This window comes from Orbicella franksi, chromosome 4 (assembly GCF_964199315.1).
Source record: "Orbicella franksi chromosome 4, jaOrbFran1.1, whole genome shotgun sequence".
Classification (NCBI taxonomy): domain Eukaryota; kingdom Metazoa; phylum Cnidaria; class Anthozoa; order Scleractinia; family Merulinidae; genus Orbicella; species Orbicella franksi.
This window is the reverse complement of record NC_138148.1, coordinates 27,138,038-27,159,980: the sequence shown is the minus strand read 5'-3', so window position 1 is coordinate 27,159,980 and position 21,943 is coordinate 27,138,038. Positions and strand designations below refer to the sequence as shown.

General features: G+C 39.7%; 1 protein-coding gene across 1 annotated transcript; it reads right to left on the bottom strand.

Moving 5' to 3' along the window:
• Positions 1-1,000: 1,000 nt before the first annotated feature.
• LOC145485140 (uncharacterized) lies at positions 1,001-20,160 on the bottom strand. The gene is made up of 7 exons (XM_081463832.1): positions 19,078-20,160; positions 17,056-17,566; positions 15,824-15,938; positions 14,639-14,750; positions 7,578-7,661; positions 6,335-6,405; positions 1,001-5,270 (listed from the first exon to the last, which is right to left on the bottom strand). Exons 1-7 carry the CDS (start codon positions 19,392-19,394, stop codon positions 5,056-5,058), a joined length of 1,425 nt encoding a protein of 474 aa, XP_081319958.1. The 5' UTR covers positions 19,395-20,160; the 3' UTR covers positions 1,001-5,055.
• Between the last annotated feature and the right edge of the window lie 1,783 nt (positions 20,161-21,943).

Sequence of the window (21,943 nt, the reverse complement as noted above, 5' to 3'; positions counted from 1 at the left end):
TTTGTTTTTAGTATCTTTGTAGACTACAGATGGAACGTCCCACACAGCCGGACAATTGTGAACCTCTTCGATAAATTTAAAAGTGGCCTCGCGTTCATCTTGACTTGCGTCCGCCATTTTGTGAAGTGCCACCCAAATAAATCGCGTGAATAGAGCGCGTGTTTTGATTGGTTGACAGTTAACAACACATGTTTGACAATCGTTCACACGTCAGATACGAGTTTACCAACACGAAGAAAGTTGGTGAAAAAGTTGGCGAGAATAGAGGCAAGTTCTATTTGTCGCCAACAATTTGCCAACGTGTTTGCCGACTGTATTTGTGCCGTTCACACACCAACTTGAGTTTGCCAACACAAGTTTGCTAACTTTAGTTTGCCGTGTGAAGGCCTCCTAAGCGCTGATATGATCCACCCGCCCCCCTCCCCCGCTGTAACAGCACGTTTCTCTCCCTTTCCCAGCCACGCCGCCGCGAGGTAACATAAGCATGCGGACGATAAGTCATATAAAGCCCCACCCACACTACGCTGGAGAAATTTGAAAATGGAGTTTTATTTCTACAGTAAGGCCTACCGTCTACACTAATCCGTCGAAAACGCTCTTCAAACGGGAGGAATTTGAAAACGCCGGCTTTGTGGAGGAAAACGTTTGATGCGTTTTCAGAGTGAAAATGCCGTTTTCAAATTTCTCCGGCGTAGTGTGGATGTGATATTTTTAAGTAGAGATTGAGACTCAAAAAGTCAAGTTCATTACGATGTTTGGACACTTGTCATAACCACGCAAAATGTTACGATTGCCATTTTCTCCTAAGTTGTGGTCTCATTTGAGAAGATATATCGAACACGAGAGAAGTTCTTTATCACATTTCCCAACATCTGACGGATTGTCGAAAATACTCGGTTTTGCATCTTCTCTTCTGCGTGTTTGGAAATATGACAAAGATCTGGAACTAAAGAACGCTACCCAAAGTCTCTAAAATTCAGACCATCCTCATTTTTTAGACAAAATATAACTTTTCACAGTTTATTGCAATCCTTTCTCACGAGTTTATAATTCATGAACTTATAAAATTGAAATCACGATCTTGACGGTGTTTGGAGATTTGATCTAAATGGGCAAAGATTTTTTCGACTTTATTTCTCCGTTTCCTCCTAAGTTTTAGTTTCGATTTAGAAGATATTTCATATCAACCACTCAAGACAGTGTTTGACCTCATTTTCAAACACCTGAAAGTTCGTCAAAAATACTCCGCCGCGCGTTTCTATTTTCAGCTCTCGTCTCCGGTGTTAGAAAATGCGGTGAAACACGGTCTTTCGTGTTTCATATTACTTTCAGACGCAACGTAATGAATGAGTCCAGAACTGGGATTTTTACCAGCTGGCACTACAACTTGTTGAAGGGGCCTTCGTTCAACCATCAGCTGACCTTTCTTTCATTTTACAAAGTGAGTTTTCTGTCCACACTACGCTGAAGCAAGGAATTTAAAAACGCAGCAATCACCGGTCATTTTGGATTTGTGTTTGAGGAAAACTCGGTCAGGGAAGTCACGTGATTATCGTGACGCCATCGTTTTAGAAAAGCTCCGTTTTCAAAATGTTTTCCGTCCACACGAAAACGAAAAGCCGGCGTTTTCAAATTCGCAAGATTTGAAGAGCGTTTTCGAAAAGCTCCGTTTTCGTGACGGATTAATGTGGACGGAAGGCTGCGTTTTCAAATTCCTCCAGCGTAGGGTGGACAGAGCCTTAGGAAATTTCAGGCTGTTTTTTTTACTTTTTACTTTTTAAACTACAATTCTTTTAAAAGTTAAAACGCGGGCGCTTCCTAAGCTGGTGCTCGTCGCTTGATATAATGTTTGGCCCCAGCAGGAGCTCAGAATTACAATCTTATTGTAATACTTGATGTGACTGAAAATACTACTTCCAGTGTTGCGATCGGTGACGTATTTAAAAGGTTTTCGTAATCCGATCTGTTGTTTCTGTTCTAAATTTTCGGTGGCTCTGATAAAGGTGGACAAAAGCCACGCAAAATTTTGAACAGAAAAACAGATCGGATTACGAAAACCTTTAAAAATTTTAATACATTAGAAACAAAACTATATTCTACTTAATACGATACTTTCACTACTTACAAGACTGAACAATACCTAGAATACTTACACTACAAAGTATTTTCTTCCAATTAAAATAAATGCCATTCAAAAATGTCATAAAAAATATAATAACTATTTGGGAAAAAATCTCTCTTTAACGGCTCAATTCTTCTAAAGCAGTAATTGCAAGAGAGTAAGTTTGACCTTCAATTACTTAAGTCCCTGATCGGTCGTTGCTTGGTTTTGAATTTTCGCGCGCATTTAACAGCCAATCAAAGATTCTGTACGGATCACTGCATGGTTACGTCATCCCTAATGGGTTGTTTCTTGGGTTTAAATTTTTGCGCATTTAACAGCCAATCAGAGCCTCTATAGAGAACACCGAATCGAAACTTCATCCCTGATTGGTCGTTGCCTGTTTTAGAATTTTCACGAGCAACAGCCAATCAGAGATTCTGAACGGATCACCGAATAGTGACGTCATCAATATAGTTGTTTTCGGGTCGAATACAGACAAAAGAGAAACCTTTTTTATAAGGCTATCGACACGGGAACACATCTAAACGGAACTAAATACAAATGCTAAGTAAACTACTATGTAATTCAACCATAAGTAATTCGCATTGGCTTTGGTTTTGCATCTACTAAACTACGTAAGCGATTGGCTTAAAAACCTCGCGCCACCTTTTCATTCAATCAGAAGTGAAACCAAAACCAATCGTGACTCGCTCGCGCAGGTTTTCCCGCGCTTCGCGTCAGCTACATGAATTTGGTTCGGGTTTTCATTTTTTCACTGAGTGCGTAATTCGTAATGGGCCAGAGTGATTACCTTGGTTTTAGTATCACACGACAATCATTTGAAAACCTCTCTTACGCGGGTCGAATAATGATGTAATGATACTGACGATACCGTTTAATCCCATTTTCTCGAAGCTCCAAGAACAACGCAAAATGGCTTGAGAAATTGAGATGTCGAGGGTAAAAATTACAGCAAGAATCGACTGATGAGCCGAGTAGAGAAACCAGGATCATTTAAGGTTACAGTATACCTTCGGGTCGGCAATTTTCTTCAAATTTAGATTTTTGGGTCAAAATAGTGGTCGAAGAATAATCTCTAACTTCTGAAAAAAATTTTTGAAAAAGGCTAAATATTGGCGGAGAAATGGCGGTTTTACGTTTTCACCGGAAGTAAAAGTTCACCTCTTGATTGACAGCCCTATGGCGCGTATGCAATCAACCGAGACGATTTTCGCGGGAATTACCTATATGGATGTCACGAATTGACTACTCAGTTGATCAGCATTGTTGTTCTGACTACCCAGCATTTTTGGTATTAGGCGTGTCTCTATTAAGTTATAAGTAAACATAGGCCACGTTTAAACCATGGACCAGTTCGAAAAAGCGAAAACAGCGAAGAACGAATGAAAATACATCAATGAGTGAAGAAGCGAAAGTTCGCCACGCGGATGAAGCTATAGTTATCGTATAAGGCGGGCAAATATTTGTGGTAAGAGAAAAGAAAGGTTCCGTAAAAATTTCGGAACTTGACAGCAATAACAGGGATGCTGACAGAGACTCTTCTGATGAGTCCGATATCGACGAATCGTCGGACTCATTGAGACCATTTGAAATATTATTCATGCACAGTTGCCCACACACAGTTGCTCACACACAGTTGCTCTCCGCGCTTTCTTTTGTTTGTTTCCTTCGCTCAACCATTCTGGCGTTCGTATCCTTTTTAGTCTTGCCCATTTTGCCAGACCAGCTTCAAGAAAAACCGAGCTACAGAAAAATTCTCTCTCTGCCTTCGGTTCCTTGAGCGCATTGCGAAACACAAGAGTTTTTTAGAGGTTCGCGCGTAAATTTCACCAGGAGGTTAACGGTAGTAAACTTTCCCTGCACTGATTGGCTTAGTTATCTGAGAACCCAGTTGAAGGCGTTTGCGGGCGGAGTTTGTTTGCGAAGCAGAAAATTTTTCTTAGCGCTGTTTTCTCGAATAAATTTTTTCACTTGAAGCAGACACTTTAAAGAGTTATAACTCAAAGGGAATTTGTTCAATTGCTCTTAAATTTGGACAGTGGCTAGTTTAACATATAAACTACAAAAGCGTGTCTGGGAATTGTTAATTTCGAAATACTTTTTCTTCGAGAGCGATTTTTGTACGATCACTCCACATTTTTTTAATTCTATTTCGAAAATGTTCTGTAACTTTTTACTGCAATTGAATATGCCAAAACGCAGACACGTTTTTTAAGCGCTTTGGGCCCTGAAACCGAGGAAAAAATTAAATTGGCGTAAAACGAAATTCGCTTTGACTTGTAGCTTTCGAAAGGTGATTCGGACGCTCGCATTTAGTGGTCGTGAAAATTTCGACAATTCATTTTCTTTCAAAATTCTTGGTATAATTTGATAGCCAGCTCCATAAGCTTTAATTTGATATAGGGGTTTAGGTATCTACAGCTTAAACTGCACGCGCTACATCGCCTGCGCGCGAGACACCCCTGAAGGTATACTGTAACCTTAACAACCAGGAATACAGGCCCTGTCCACACTATACGCTGGAGGAATTTGAAAACAGAGTTTTCACTCTGAAAACGCATCAAATGTTTTCCGTCCACACTACGCCGGAGGAATTTGAAAAAGGAGTTTTCACTCTGAAAACGCATCAAATGTTTTCCGTCCACACTACACCGGTCATTTTGGATTTGTGTTTGAGGAAAACTCGGTCAGGAAAATCATACGATTATCGTGACGCCATCGTTTTCGAAAAGCTCCGTTTTCAAAATCTGTTCCGTCCACGCGAAAACCAAAAGCCGGCGTTTTCAAATTCCTCCTTCCTTCCTTGAAGAGCGTTTTCGAAAAGCTCCGTTTTCGTGACAGATTACAGTGTAGTGAGGACGGTAGACCTAGCCGTAGGAATAAAGCTGCGTTTTCAAATTCCTCAGGCTTAATGTGGCCGGGGCCACACTTTAAGCTGATCCATTGCTCGCGTATCCGTCAGCCTGCACGGAGTAATTTGTTTCCCCGTCTTCCCACAGTTTCTGCGTGACCTCTGCCAGCGGACTACTTGAAGAGCACCTTTGTTTCAGAAATGACTGCGAGCTGTTCCGAATCAGCAGTATTAGAAGAGGAACAATAATTAATAGGATCACGCACGCTGTGAGAACGATGAAACCAATCGTCACTAAAAGAAAAAAAAATACATATATATTAAGCGAAAAAACCAAACACTTTGAGTGAACATGAAGAATCTGCACGAAGAGCTTAAGTACGTCGTTATATTGAAAAATTTAGCCTAAATATTTCAAGTTCGTCATCCATACTCCATCTACAGCACAGTCAGCTCTCGTTATAGCGGACACCCTCGGGACAGTCATTTGATGTTTGCAATAGCGGGGTGTGATGAAAAATGACCCAATTTTTGGTTGTGAAGTGTCACACATAATGTATGACTGCTATACTCTTTTAAGATTTCCATTTTCTTTTAATTTGTAGTACACATCTATTTTGACACATAATCATCTAATATGGGCCAAAATAGTACCCAGACTAGTAAACATTCCAAGCTTGCAGAATAATTAGGTCAATAATTGTCCGTAGCAACGAAAGAAGAACAATAAAAATATTACTTTGGGACCACATGAAGTGTCCGCAATTCTGTAATAGCAGGAGTTGTTTTCATTCATTAATTTTCTTTGTATTTTCCGCCGGACGGAGATGTGGCTTCTGTCCGTAATAGCGGGTGTCTGTAATAGTGGGTTGTCCGCAGCTCCTCTCATCATCCAGGAGTATAAAAGGGTAGGACAATCTGCTATGGAAACACCATAAAATGCTGGTCCTAGTCGTTCAAAGGGTTGGTAATTGTATCCACCGCGGGAAAGCTGTCCATTGAAAAAACCAGCCCTACACGCTTCATTCTATGGCAATCTCGTTCTCAGAAACGCGATCTTTTTGTATAGCACCAAGAATCGAAAACTCTGAGCTGGGAGAAATCGGAAGATGAGCCAGCATTAGTTTCAGCGGTTACCCTCTCTACGCATGTTCAGAAACCACTATAGCACGTGAACGCATGCGCACAATTGAGCCTGACCCAGGATTTTCTGGTTCTGGTATCTGATTTTGTCCAGACGCTGAGAGCGTCGGGCGTTGGGTTACCGCTGACCGAAAAACGCGCTGGCTCTGGTGACAAGATAGGCACCAGGCTTCCCCTTTTGTATTTCAAGGTTTTACTGACGGAAACATACTTACATGTAGAGCATGATGATTGACCTGGTTTAGAGGTGAAAAAATCATTCTTACACTTTGTGCACAATGTCGAACTGAAACAAGTAAACAAACAAGACTTGATTACTTTGTTATAGCACGTCTAAAATAGATCTACATTCTGGGACGTTGTGTTAAAACAAGAACAGAGTATCTCATGTTAAAAACATAGCTCACAAGGGGAACGAATAATTATTAATGTTCTAGTGAGCAGGGCATTCCTTGTTTGTATTCTCTCCCACCAGAACAACATTGACTCTCTCTCGAAAAGATTCGAAACGTTCGTCATAGAAATCCACTGTGTGAGGTGAGTACGGGCGCAAGGTAGAATGGATCGATTGGGAGGCGAAGCTGATTTCTCTTTCGTAAACGGTCGATGCCATTTTTAATGGTTAATGCCATAATTGATAACCAAGCTTTTCGGAATGGACGATGCCATACCTGCTCTAGTTTAGGCCTGGACTAGGTCGCAACTGGTTATAATAAACAATTAGATTATAAACTCGAGATTTCTATTATCGCGCGATAGTTGACGAGGGCGCAGCCCGAGTCAACTAATCTAATTGTTTTAGTATAAATCTACTAGTCGTTCAAAACTTTATCTAAATCCTCTTCACAGACACTTTAAAAAAGAAAAGAAGCGGCCATCATTTTGTTGACTAGGGCACACTGGTACGCTACTCGCTATTAGTATAAATCTACTAGCGTTCTATCATGAATACTGCTCTCTGATTGATTCGCTCTCGATTTCTATGCGCCCTCGTCAACTATCACGCGAAAGAAATTTCGAGCTCATAATCTAATTGTTTAATAGATAGTGAGTAGCGTAGCCAATCAGAGAACGGCATTCGTGATAGAACGCTAGTAGATTTATACTAGTACGCACTCACCAAACGTTAAAATTATTCATTTTCACACTGGTATGCTTGCAGTTAGCTTGCGGTTAGCTTTTATTTGTTGGTTAGGGCAATGCCATAAGTAAAATAGAATAAGAAAGTCACCACTGAGCACAGGACAACGACGTACTGTACAACACAGCACCGTGCAGCACAGCAAAGAGAAGCACAACATAGCACACTACAGTGAAGCTCACTGGTGCCCAGCACTGCACCGCATTGCACAACATTGTTGCAAAGCAGAGCACTGCAACATAACAGCACTACTTCTACAAGCATAGCTCTAACAGATGTGATACTTTTGAAATAATCAGAGAACAAAATAAACTTACCCTGCCTTTCGAGAAAAAGTATCTTCATCACATTGTGTACATGCGTTACTGCCAGCCTTTGAACTGTATGTACCAGCTGGACAGCTGAAAGATCACATTAAAACTCAACTGAATATTATATATAGATGTATCCGTTGAAATGAGTGATAATTTTGAGAAAAAGAGTTATTGCAAAAGATATACTACATGCTTTCAGTCATCAAGGTCATCAAAGTTAAATTTTGTTGAGTTCGTGATCAAAAACAATTTGGAAAATTCCTTACTTAACTAAAAATTTTACTTTAAAATTTTATGACAACCTCGTTCCCAGGGTCTCTCATCTTACCGCCCCCTGGAGCGAGCGAAGAGAGACCCTGGTTGGGTCTGGTCACGTGCCACTTTGACAATTGAGAACATCAGGGAGGGGTCCTCTGTAATCAGCAATTTGTCGCGTTGAGCTTTGTCGAATTCGAAGTATCGCGCTGCGACTGCCATTACCCGCGGCGTATATTAATACTTAGCTTTCAGGCTGAAATTTCGAATAATATCTATTACCGAATAATATCTATTACCTAAAGGTTAAGCAAGTCTGTCTCGAGGCAATTTAGTGGTCTTGATTGTCAGTGTTGCCGTCTTACCCACTGGATTTATGGAAAGTCAGTCATTTCAGCTGTGGACGTGGAGCAGCGCAATTTCATCCCGGAGTAATTGTTGTTTCTTCTTTGAATGCACTTGATCAAATTGATGTTCAAGGGATATTTTAATCTTTGTCCCTGGAGAGCCAATACTTAGAGCCTTAAAACATATCTTGCAATAGAACCGAACCTGAACAAAGTATAAGCACGGCATGGCAAATTTATACAGAGGTGTCACTCTGAGAAGCGACGTGCAGTTTACAGCGGAAACCATGCAGACCTACGATCTCTAAAGATATGCTGTAACACCATCAAACGACTCCACTCTACTTATAATTTCCATTTCTTCTAATAACACAGCATAAAAAGTGCCCCCCAGAAACACGCGTGAAGTAAAGAAAGGTCGAAAGATCGAAAATTAAATGACAATGTGCACAGTTGTCACGAACCGTTGGAGTCACGTACACTAATTTATTAACGACACAATAAAAATTATATTTGTCTTTTTCTTCTTCTAGCCTCCTTTCGGTCGAAGATAAATCCAGTTTATCAGCAACGACGGCGAAATGCATACCGCGACGGGTTCGTTGTATTATCCTTCGCGCTCTGCAAAGTTCGGGGCGCCGACGGCGCGGTGAAACTTCAATAGATCTTTTCAACCTTTGACGCTCCTTTCGAAGTGACCCTAGCTTTCAGTGATCAATTAAAAGGCCCTGAATTCTCTAGAATTATTTAATCGCCGTTCACAAGACCTACACTTCATTCTGAGGTAAAGCTGAGTCAAAGATCTTCCATACACAGCCTCGGTCGCGGTGTGTAATTCTCCATTCGCCCTCTTGAAGAGATTTTTACAATATGTAACGTCCTTCACTGAACCATACAACCTTCAGCGACTTGGATTTCCGCTATGAGATGATGGATAAGTTTTCCTCGGCGTTTGCAGAATATTACCGCCGGACATTGCCGCAGAACATATCGTTCTTGGTTTACTTTGGTGACAACACATCCCGCACTCCCGTGGGCTAAGTATAGACAAAATTCCTACTAGGGCGCCCATCCCTTCAATAATTTAATTGTCATCTCCCAGATTCTGGGAGACACATGACCAGACCCAACCAGGGTCTCTCTTCGCTCGCTCCAGGGGGCGGTAAGATGAGAGACCCTGGGAACGAGGTTGATTTTATGAATCTGCATCAAATGAACAATATCCCCCCTGTTCAAGCTATATTGTTTAAGACTGAGATTCCCCTGTTATCTGTATGTCTGAGATCACTTTGAGGAAACTAAATATTTCTGAATCTATTGTTGTTGACAATGATGATAAATATGATGACATTCTTGTTGTTTTAGTTATTAATAAATGATAGTGTGAGGTTGATTATTAAATGTAATGTCTCCTACATATACCTTTTGAAAACTAATAATAACAGTAATAATATATATTATTTTAAGGTTTCTTGACTTCAATACCCTTTTGAACATCATAGTTACAGTACGAGGTGGATTATTGAACCACAGTCTGAGATCTGGAAATTTATTAGACAACCAATAATTATTTTAAAGGAGTTCAGTCACGGTATTTTGAGTTATTTTGGCCACATACAAAATTACCTTTAAATGATAGGAAACCTGAAACTGACAGTTTCATAAGATAGAGAAACACCAAAGAAATAATGATAAACCATAAAAGAACAAGGATGGCTAAGGATGGAGAAGATAATTTGACATGGATTACAAACGATGAATTTGAAAAATTGTGGCTAAACTTTTCAATATGCGCAAACTGTGACTGAGCTCCTTTATGGTTTCCTGATTTGAAGACCCTTTTGTACATCATAAAATATGCACAGTGGAACCCCGCCTTATGGTCACCTCATTAATACTGTCACCTCATTATTACAGCCACTTTTTCTTGTCCTGGTGAAACACCCATACATTTTCTGACAAGAAAACCCTGTTAATGCGGCCAGCCAGTTAACATGGCCAATGGCCACATTTTGAAATCCCAACCTGTATAATCCTTCACAATTTTAGTCCGTTTAGATGACAACTCAAACCAGTTAAGTGGCAGTCTCTCTAAAAGCGGTCCACTGCATTTCTGGTCGGAAAAAAGTTTTCCCTCAAACTTTTCGCAGTGAACTATCTTGGGTCATAAGTAAATGTAAAGACTTTAGTTTTTGCAAATACTTCAAAATAATTTTTTCAGAGCTCACAACAATCATAGCCGGAAAACGCCTAAATTTGAGCGTTCCAAGGACGGAAAATTTCCTAAATTGACAAGCTCGCTGCTCAGAGACCACCAGACGTAACAAAAAATTGTTGCTATCCCTACATTAAGTGATCCTTCAAGGGTAAGAAATGCACGTTACTTTTGATATATTTTGTTTTGGGGGATCCTGAAAATTTATCTATTACCACCCGTTATATCACTTTCTGAAAACCTGCCAAAGTAGCTTGTCTTCGCTGGCATTTATTTCCCGAGTCCAGGCCCGGCCGCTCAAAACTCCAACTGAATTCTGCTAAACAATGGTTAGGAAACATAGAAATGTAAAAATACCTTGCGCTTTTTATCTTTCTTTCCCACAGCGACTTCGAACTTTCTGTGCTTTGTGCGATTCTCACACTTCATTATGCAAATTAGGTTGTCACGCAAGTTCACATTCAAAACGCTTTAACATTGTTACATTTCACCTTAAGTCTAAAATAAAAACGATTACACAAAAATAAAAATTATTAACGGCTTAAGTAGCTGAAAGTGTTGACTTATTTGTTCCCTTGTACCGTGCCGTGAGGAAATCGCTGGGAAATGATGTGGTGGCTCCAAAGTGTTATGCAAATTTGGTTGCCTGTAAAACTTGGTCAAAATAATCGGAAAACTTTTTCATGTTTTTGAATCTAGTTCTTCTTCTACTGACGATTTAAAAAAGAAATATGTGTAATTCAATATTTGCATGCACTTAGGGTTCTAATACTTAAACATGTCAAATTCAGCTTTTATTACGTATGAAAGGCTTCTACAATGAATACTGAAATCGACAATTTGTGACCAATGCATTCAATTCAATTAGCTTCTATTCTGTTTATTATCTTCTATTCGGCAACTGAAAGTTGAAAGGCGACATGGTTTAGCTTTGGAGGTTTTCGTGGATTAGTATATCCGTATCATTTATGAGCAAAGTTAAATAGTTTGCGCGGCTAGAATTAACTTTGATCAAAAGATCAATTTTGGCTTTATTTATTACCCGTTGAAGCGACCGCCCAACAACAGGAATAGGCAATTTTATAACTAATTTTGGTGGCCTCGTTTAGTATCAATTTTGTAATTTAATTTTAGGGGCATTTTTGGCAAGAAATTTCAGTGCTAGTTGTGTAGTGTTTTGGCTAAAGCCTAGCTTACATGATTAAATTTTACCACCGTGTCTGACAAATCAGATTAAACGGATACCTATCTCAAAACAAAATGTCGTGCTTTTGATCGCGCACGTGTACAGACCGTTGTGGGATTCAATAGGAACATCGGGTATCATTAGCATACTTCAATGCAATGACATCATAGAAAGTCACCTGGCCTCCATCCATTTGTCACGAAAGACCATAACAGAGGGAGAGTTTATCTTGGCGAGGGCTGACCTTTTTGATTTAGACGAGTCGCTTGTCGCGCAAATGTCCGTATGCGTCAAGCACAGGCACACGTATGGGAAGTTCTGGCGACCCAGAGCAGCCTCTCAGTATCCAGCACATCAAGGGCGTCCTGGTAGGAACCAGAAAGCGGCAAAGAGCTGATATTCACTGAATCTTGAAATGGCTAAAGCCATCAAATGTATGGTGTTCTTGTTCAAGTCGGCTCAGGTTCGTACAACAAATTGTAACTTTCTTACACACCTTTTGTTACATCACACAGGCGTTAAAACACTTTGCTTTATCCGGCTGTGATGTATTGAAAGCAGTTTCAGAGGTAATAGGGACACTGCCCCATAGAGAAAAGGTCAAATTAGCTGCCCCTGAGAGGGATCTGAGCGGTTCACATAGCTGTTAGGTCAGGACACCCTCACCACAACACAACCCGTCCTCATCCTCGTGTTTACTTTTTGATCATCCTGATTCTCGCTCTTCTGGAGTATAGTAAAACATATGAGAGTCATCTGAGTGATTTGGTTACGAAAACGTTATTAAATAAAGAAGTACTCACTTAGTTAGGGGAACAATAATTGTCCACCAAGTCGATGCTCATTTTGAAGTGTTTTCCAAATGCATCGCAATTCCATTATAACCAAAGAGCAAGCAAGGTTGCATTGTAAGACAATGAGTGTTGCTAAAGCGAATACACACTGTACGAACCTGTACACATTGGTTGACTTTGCAGTGTCTGGAGCAGATAAGGAGGTAAAATATTCGTGGCTTGTGCAACACAGCTGAGATTACGAAGTCTACGAAGGTCACAATGTTGTCGATTTCAGTTACAGCGTCCTGTCAAGATTTGATATCAGTTTCCAAGTTTTAACATCGGCTAAATAGTACGGTTCACTTTAGAAACATCAGCAGAAAATGGAAAGAAAGAATCAAAACACTAGAAAAGTTTTGCAACTGACCGGTCTATAAACAGGACTAATAGAAGTAATGGACCGTGACCAAATTTGCAAATATTCCAGCCACGTTTTCCTGACTTTTCCACAAAGCGTCTGGAGATCACTGCTAATAATTCAGCAATGCTACCTATTTAAACCGTTTCTGAGTTTTAGTTTTTTTTGGATCCCTGTATCTTAAACGTGGCATGATTAATTAAAACAATGTGAGAGCGTTTTGATTGAAAACAATCTGAATTAGCGTGACAACGTAATTTACGTAATGAAGTGTGAGAATCGCACAAACCGCAGAAAGTTCGAAGTCGCTGTGGGAAAGGAAGATAAAAAGCGCAAGATATTTTTACATTTCTATGCTTCCCAACCCTTGTTTAGCAGAATTCAGTTGGAGTTTTGAGCGGCCGGGTCTGGACTTGGGAAATAAACGCCAGCGAAGACAAGCTACTTTGGCAGGTTTTCAGAAAGTGATATAACGGGTGGTAATAGATAAATTTTCGGGATCCCCCAAAACAAAATATATTAAAAGTAACGTGCATTTCTTACCCTTGAAGGATCATTTAATGTAGGGATAATAACAATTTTTTGTTACGTTTGGTGGTCTTTGAGCAGCGAGCTTGTCAATTTAGGAAATTTTCCGTCCTTGGAACGCTCAAATTTAGGCGTTTTCCGGCTATGATTGTTGTGAGCTCTGAAAAAATTATTTTGAAGTATTTGCAAAAACTAAAGTCTTTACATTTACTTATGACCCAAGATAGTTCACTGCGAAAAGTTTGAGGGAAAACTTTTTTCCGACCAGAAATGCAGTGGACCGCTTTTAGAGAGACTGCTACTTAATATATTCATCTTTCCAATGTTAATATCGTGTGAACTGAGTGTCGTGATTGAAGTTTCCATTTTTTAAAATTGAAGGTTTTCGTGCAAAAAGGCATATATAGCATTTTGGGCTGATTTTTATTTTTTTGCAGGATTGAGCTAATTTTTGGCAGACTGACTTGTTTTGACATGAAAAGCATTCTTGCATAATTGTTTTTGTTGATTTGTGCTTCGTTTTCGAGAAATAACGTATGCAAAAAACTCAGTTTTGGAGTATCTTTAGGAGATCTTCTGTTGAGCGAAAAACAAAAGAAACCTTTTGTTTCGCTAAACAATGAGGTCCCCTAAGTGTGGCATTTGCCACTAGTTTTATTATTTATATAATTACACTATTCTCTTGCTGTTGCAAGCAAATAAGGCGGTGAACAGGCTGAATTCGAGTTTGCTTTGTCGTGACACCGGTTCGATATGAGGTCTGTCGATTTTTTTTTCAGTCTATTTCTCTACTTCTTTCAAAAATCAATACATCTACTTTAAAAAACTGTGCTGTCGAAGCTGCTAAAAGTAACCGTTTAAGTTTGTGCTGCGTCAAAATCCACCTTCGAAGGATTCGCTCCAAAAGATGCCGCTCAAAAAACTAAGATTTTTTTCACATGTTATTTCTCGAAAACGAAACGCAAATCAACAAAAATAATTACACAACGGTGCTTTTTATGTCAAAACAAGTCAGTCTGCCAAAAATTAGCTCGATCCTGCAAAAAATAAAAATCGGCCCAACATGCTATATACGCCCATTTTGCACGAAAGCCTTCAATAATTACATCTGCATTTTGGATGCTCATTAGTGATGTATCTGTAATACTGTGATATTATCTGTTAACACATCACTCAATTTAGACGAGCCATGAAATTTGATCCTACCCCGTTACTATGGCCACCCCATTAATTCAGCCAAATGTTCGTGACCCATGGTGACCATATAAACGGACTTCCACTGTACAGTTCAAGGCCATTAAACAGATCTCAAAGTACAGAAAGTCTCTCAGGGGATTACCGTGTACATTGCAGCATGGTTTTGTTCAAAACAGTTCCTGGGCTGTAGCTTCCTTTAGGACAAGGGTTGCAAAGGATAGTGCTCAAAAGAAATTGCCCTGGAGGACAATGCACTGTTAAAGAACGAAAAAGATGATCTATACATTAATAACAGGACAAGCACAAGATACTGAAGAGGAAATAATTCAGTAAATATACAGTTACATTCAAGCCTGGGTTACAAGTCAGCTGTACAAGTATTCTTGTGAGAATAAAACCTTTCCCTCATTTTGGTCCAAATTTTCATGTGACCAACTGAGCAACACCTCATTTCTACAGGTTATGCTTGCTATGCAGGCTCATTTTAAAAGTTTTTAAATATGGGCCAACCAGCTGAAGTATTAAAACATGTCTTAAAATAATATGTCAACACACACACAGACACACAGGGGTATGTACATAATGCAATACCTTGCACAGCAAATGCAGTAAACAGGCCAGGCACATAGAGAGCTATTTTTTGGTGTGTGTGACTGTGCAAAATTCATCCTTGTGGTAACAACATTTTGTACACTAGGTTCGAAGTTTTTAGTCGAACATTTCTTCGTGTTTTTATGAGTGTTTTAGGGTTATCATGCAACCAAAATTAGCAATAATATTATTTAAATATTGTTGTAAGCAGTTATCGTCTTTTCTGGCATGGTGGATTGGTTTTGGTGTCATAGCTCAATGGCTGCATTTGTGGCATAAGTGTTTTTTTAGCCAAGCACAGAGGAAAAAACCAATTCAACAACAAAATACTTGTTACTTTTGGCATTAGATAGAAAACCATACCTTATAAAAATTCAAGGAAATTCACCTGCGACCTTTGCAGTCTATACCCTTGAGGTACAGTGTGTGACTCACAGTGTGTAGTTGTTATTATTTATATCCATGTTAGTTTAAGATGGAGTCAAGCATTGTATAGTTCCAGAAAATACCCATACCTCCCCCACAGAAGGCATTTTTTCTAAGAACTCCACCCCCACCCCTCTGGAAATTCCAATTGTCTATGAGCTTCCTACATTTCTTTAAATTTTTTGGTCCTGCAGAACTCCTCGCACCCCACCCCAAGAAATTTCAATCCCTTCTGTACCAGAAATGGAAATTGTCTGAAGCTGAGATTTTAAATTCTGATGTACAGAAACAGTTGCACAGTGTATTTTACCTGGGCATTCATTGTCCACAGTGCAGTTAGAACAGAACACTTGATTAATATTGTGTGGCATCACAGGTGGCAAAAACAAACTGCCGTTGACCATATTACAGCTGAAATGACATTTCTGCGGACCAGTAAAGACATGAATTTTGAGCCTGAAGTGAACTGTTAAATTGTCAAAACCTCAATGTATTTTATAAATAAGCATTATTAACACATCAGTGTATTTGATAGGCAAGGAAGCCCAGAGAAGCAAATAAGACTTATGTAGAGGACTACCTGAAATACTTAAGTCTTAATGTGCAAGAGAATAAGAATGCTGTCATCGGCACATAAAATGATCATAATTTTGGATAAAAAGGTAGTTAAGCAAAACTAAACACGTGAATGCGCAAAAGCAAAGAAAGGAAAACATAATAATTAAGATTATTTGTTAGACTATAAGACAATGCCATAAAAATTCAACATCTATATTCTGACCACACATGTTGCTTTAGAAAATAACATAAACCAACTGTCCTATGTCCCCTGTCAGTTTCAAAGCCAGTTACAGAAATTTATAACAGGCACAAAAACAACCAACCACAACATCAGATGCCTCACTCAAGGGTTTCATAAAAGCTTTCAACAGGAAGGCAGTAAATCACAGGCAAACAAAACTTTCTTAACTGAACTTCTTTATAAGAAAACCAATTTTCTAGATGATGTAAGCAAAATTATGAGGAGCCCAAAGGTTCCTAACCATGAAATCCTGGGTACCCAGCACTTAAGCTTATATGACAAGAGTCAGTTTTTCCAGTTGCCCAATGGCAAAAGTTAGTTGCCTGTGGCACCCAGGCACTACTAGAGTACAGCCCTGGTTGGACAAAATAGGCTGGCAAAATTGTCCTCACATCATTCTGGTCAATTTGCTTGGTGCCTGCTCCTTGACAAAGGCCCTGCTGTAATGTATGATGCTCACAGTTGACAAAACAAGCCCCTTGCTGGTAGAATCACAATGTAGTTTATGATCTTGGAAGCTACTCTATGTGGCTACTGATCTGGCCCGGTTTGTTCAAAAGGTGGGTAATGCTATCCACTGGATAAATCACTATCCAGCATGCAAATAGTGCAGTTTGTTTTGCTAACACTTATCTGGTGGATAGAATTATCCAGCCTTCAAACAACTGGGACCTGATCTTTTGGGAAAATATGCCAAAATCAGACACCTTTCTTAATGCTTAATTTTAACACCCACTCACCTCTAAACTAGCTGATGAATCATCGTCTTCTAATCCCAGCAAATTTCCAGAGTTTCTGATGAACCTTGTGCTAGATATATTAAGATGTGAAACTTGAGCTGTGATGATTTTCTTGTCAGAAGATACTCTGTTACCCTCGAAGTTTGAGGCAACAATGGTTACCGTATGAACACTTCCCACAAAAACAACTGGTCCAAAATTATCCGAAATGTTACAATTTATAATATGTAATGTGCTAAGATCTCCTGGAAACGACATTACTGAGAGTAAAGGCAACCCAAGGTGGTAGCCTGAACACCTAGAAATGCTGTTTTCTTGAAGTGTAATAGTAGATGAGCTTGCAGTGATGCTAACGTTTGTTCCTTGTGCCGTACACTGACAAATTGTTATGTTGGACATAAGAGCATGATACAGGACAGGTTGACTGTTCTTCCAGTGAAGATCAACCATGCTCACTTCACAGAACTGTACATTTAATGAGAAATCAACTTCAACCACTTGCTTGTTTTGCCTGTTAAAAAAGATTTGTGGAAACTATTTCAGTTATTTTTACACCAAGAAAACTTGCTATGAGAAACCTATATATCCAAAAACTATGTTTCAGTGCTGTTTTGAAGCCCCAGTTTGTTCAAATTTTACAACATGAAACACTCCAAGAAATGATCTTTAGACAATTCTGATGGAAACAGAAAAACTGTCAGGAAATGAAAACAAAACTGATTCAAACAGATTTTTCACATCTGACAACAAAAACCCCCGTGAGCCTGAATACAACACTACTGCAAATTCACGTAGATGTGTAGTAGCTAACTTGTACCCAGTCACTCTTTAAGGTGGCCAGACACAGTTTGCGCGGGCGCTTTTGCTGATGCAATCCAGCGCACGCAAGGATTGCAAAAAACAACATGCCGTCAATAGAGCGAACATTTTATTTACTCAACACCCGGACTATCTGTGCTATTTTTCTTCATAACTGAACGCAGTGTATTGATGGTTTTAATCTTTTATTACAAAGATATGTTAGAAAAGGTAACAATGCAAAAACCCAGCAATTCTCAGTTTTTTCATTGTTACCAAAAGAACCCAGTTAAATGCAGCACATGCGCAGTAAGTCAAAAAATTGCAATTGAAAAAAAAATTGCTTTCTTGGAAATACGCCCATTTCTCGAGAACCAGTCATTAGAATTTCACAAAATTTGGCACAAAAATACTTTAGGAGATAAGTAACCGGAGTATTAAAAAAAATTGAACTTTAACAAAGGAAATTCTAGATATTCCAGTGAACATTCAACAAGGGATAATTAGAGATCTCTCTGTTAAATTATTATCAAAATGGTGTTAACTTTTCAGTATCGTTACTAGCTTGTTGCATGCAAATTATAAAGAAAATGTAATGACTAGATTTTGTACAAATAAACAAAAGCGATTTTAAAGGCCTGTTTATATTTATTCATGTTGCCATGGCAACAGCACATACGTCAGCTGAACTATCAAAAGACCAATGTTTGTGTTGTTAATTTGCTTGCTGCCAGTTTTGGCAGCTGAGGGATCAAGGGTTTCAGAGAAAAAGGTGAATGAAACACAGGGATCAAAAACTGTGTTGAGCCACCTTAATTTGTCCAGTTGGGAAAATAGACCCTCCCTTCCCTGTATTCATTTTGCCAAAAGCCTTTTGGGTAGTGACAACAACGTTAGCAATATTATTACAACGCCATCCACAGAAGTGAAATCCACTGCATACACGTGTCAGTTATCTCATGATCATGTAAGCACAGCTTATTATCAAGATCAATGGCATAATACACAAATGTTATCTTTTATTAGTATCACCCAACTAGTGGACTAATGTAAATCCTGCATTTTGATTGACGCTTTCTTTCGTTTTATTCCCAAATAAAGATTTCTTCAATTTGCATTTGCTAACTTTATTAGTACCTTTTCTGTCCGACTAGTTGGGTGATACTAAAACAATTAGACCCTTCGCCCTCAAGGGCCACGGGTCTAATTGTTAAATAGCCATACCTCGCTCCCCAGAAAGTAACACGCTGCAACCTCCGTCTACCACAGTCGAGTTTAAGACTTTCCGCCTCTTGGTAGTTACCCACGGAGATATTTAATATAACCGAGTTAATATTCTTGCGACCTGCAAGCTCAACAGCGTAAGCAATACTGCGGCAAGGCTTGGTTTGCGGTCCACAGGTCTCGGAGTCCTCCCCAGTGGTGTTTACGAAAATTGACTGCCCCGAAAACAACGGGCATTTTGTTTCGTTATTTTCGTGCTGGTGTGAGAAAATAGGAGGCACTGAAAGTAAAAGCAGTAAAATGACGCTGTCGAGCATGGTTGTCTTCCAGATCGGAGAGATTTTCAATAGGGATCTTAAAGTACTATCACGGCAATTTGTCCGCCATGTTTTGACTCAAAGGATGCCGGGAAGACTTCACAGAAAGTTAACGGGAGGACTGGGAACCACGGAAACATGATTTGTTAACGCTAAGCTTGGACTTAGAGCGAAAAAGATTAATTTTCAACAACATCGTGTTCATAAATCCAGAAATTTATACATATAGCGATAAAATAATATATAACGAGCTGTGCGGTATTGCGTCTTATTATACGACAAGGTAGTCTTGAGGCAAATCAGAGCGTTCGGATTGGTTTTTGTGAGGACCTCGGTGCGCTTTGTCCGTACTACCACGACCTCGGGCCAGTTTTCCCCAGTTTTCAATCACAGCCCAAATGCACGGAGCTTGAAAATCTTACGAGCATCTTTACTCGATTCCTCTTCCTGCTTTGACCCGCACAAATCATTGATGAAAACCGCTATCAGAATTTTTATTTCCGGTGTCGAAATAAGCTTCTCCGGAAAGGTTCACCCAGGCGATATACAACCGTCCTTGATAGAAAGTGTGGAGTGGTGTTTTAGTTCAAGGCTAGATCAGAGTTATTTATCACTGAGTACCTTCACTCGTACATGAAGTGCATCTGTAAATGAACGGTTTTAGCTAAAGATTAAACCATTGGATATCTTTGGGATGAAAACCATCGTTGAACAGTAGTCCAAGAATCTAGCCAATCAAATCATTGTTTTTCGTCGTGCTAATGCTCCGCCGGCTAAGGGACCGTTCATTTTTTATAAGGTAGGGGGGGCTGGTGGGATTTGGGGGGGGTGCCATGCGAAAAAAAATGGCTTTCGAGGGGGGGCCATCCCAAAAAAATAAGGGAAAAGGGGGGGTCACGTGAAATATTTTAGTAAAACTTTAAAATGGCATAATGTTTGAATATCAAAAAAATTGCTATAGAATAAACATAGAAGGCAGGATACAAATTTATTACAAACTTTCCTTCTGCTTTAAAAAAACGTTTGGCGACAAAAAGCATTTGTAGCTACTGAAAAGAAGTATTTAACACTGTTATTTTCGAATGCAACTTTCACTGGCACTCATCTTCATCTCCGCTGTCGTCGAGTTCTTCGTCGCCGCTTGTGCTGCTATGGGAGTCTCTTTCACCGATGCTGCAAGAAGCAGCAATGCTTTCCGTCAGAGTGTACTCTTCAGGGTACATGAAGGTGTAAACATAATCTCTGACTTCCCGCTCAAGGTTGGTGGTGATTCTGCTTCTTGCAGCATTGGTGAAATAATTCCCTTCCAAGAGCTGTGCGATGTATGGCCCATCTCTTCTAAATATCGACGTGGCAACATCCTCAACTTTAAGACACTCTTCCGGGACGGCCGTTCTAGGAGGGTACACAAGGCATTCTGGAAGATCATTTCCTAGCGGGTTTCCAACACAGATTCCATAAACTCGTTGGACGTTGTTTTCAGTCCACTTCCTCTTTCTTTCATTTGACTTTCTGCGGTTTTCTTTTTTCCTTCTCCTTTTGTTGATGTGCTGTTTGAGTATGCCTTTGAATATGCTGTTGTAATTGCTCTTCTTATTTTCTAGTGCTTCCATGTCTTGCGTGACCTTCGTCAACTTAGCTTCTGTACATTTGATCTGTTTTACATTAAAACTGTGGGCAAATTCTTCGCCCTGCTTTAAAGCAAGCCCATTGGACTGAAAGAGTGTGGAATCGTGTTCCTTTACATCTTTCAATATGACATTCAACTTTTCCACCATTGCTCTGTGCTCTTTGATGGAGAAGTTCAGTTTTCTTCCATCACTGGGCTTCAACTGGTACCCTTGCATGGAAAACTCACTCGCCCTTTCTGAACAGCCATCCGCACCTAGAAAAATTGCTTCTTTTGCTTGTAAGATGTCAAACTACCTGGATCGTTCAGCTGTAAACCTTTTCTTAAACGACTCGTCGCTTTCGCCATTATTGCGCATTTTGGAATGAGCCTCTTTCATGATGCTCATGTAGTAATGCGCTCTTTCCCCGATTGGATTAACAATATAAAGAAGAAAGAGCATGGAAGTGGCAGGCTGGTTTTATCTGACCCAGAGAGCGTTGCTCTATTTGCAGATAAGTTTATTGTCAAATCGAAGTTTGTGGTGGATTATCTTCAGCATCTTGAAGTGCTGGAATTTAAAAGGAAAAAGAGAGCAGAAGAAAAGGCAAAGTTAAGTAGGGAGGAGGATTATCCTTGGACTGAGTTGTGCGAAGATCTAACCAAGCTTAAAAAGCTACGTGTTCCAGAACTAAACAAGTACTCAAACCACCACGGGCTGAAGCAGCATTTGAAAAGCAGCAAGAGTGAGAAAGTAAAGGCAATTGTAAGACATTCATGCTTGCAGCAGAAGAGTCCTCTCAGAACTGGCCAACCAACACTGAGAAATGCCAAGACATTGACACAAAATGACAACAGGGCAAGTGCTGACAGCAGTGAAACGGATGAAAGTGACAATGATGAGTATGACAGTGATGCCATTGACTCTGGGGGAGAAGAT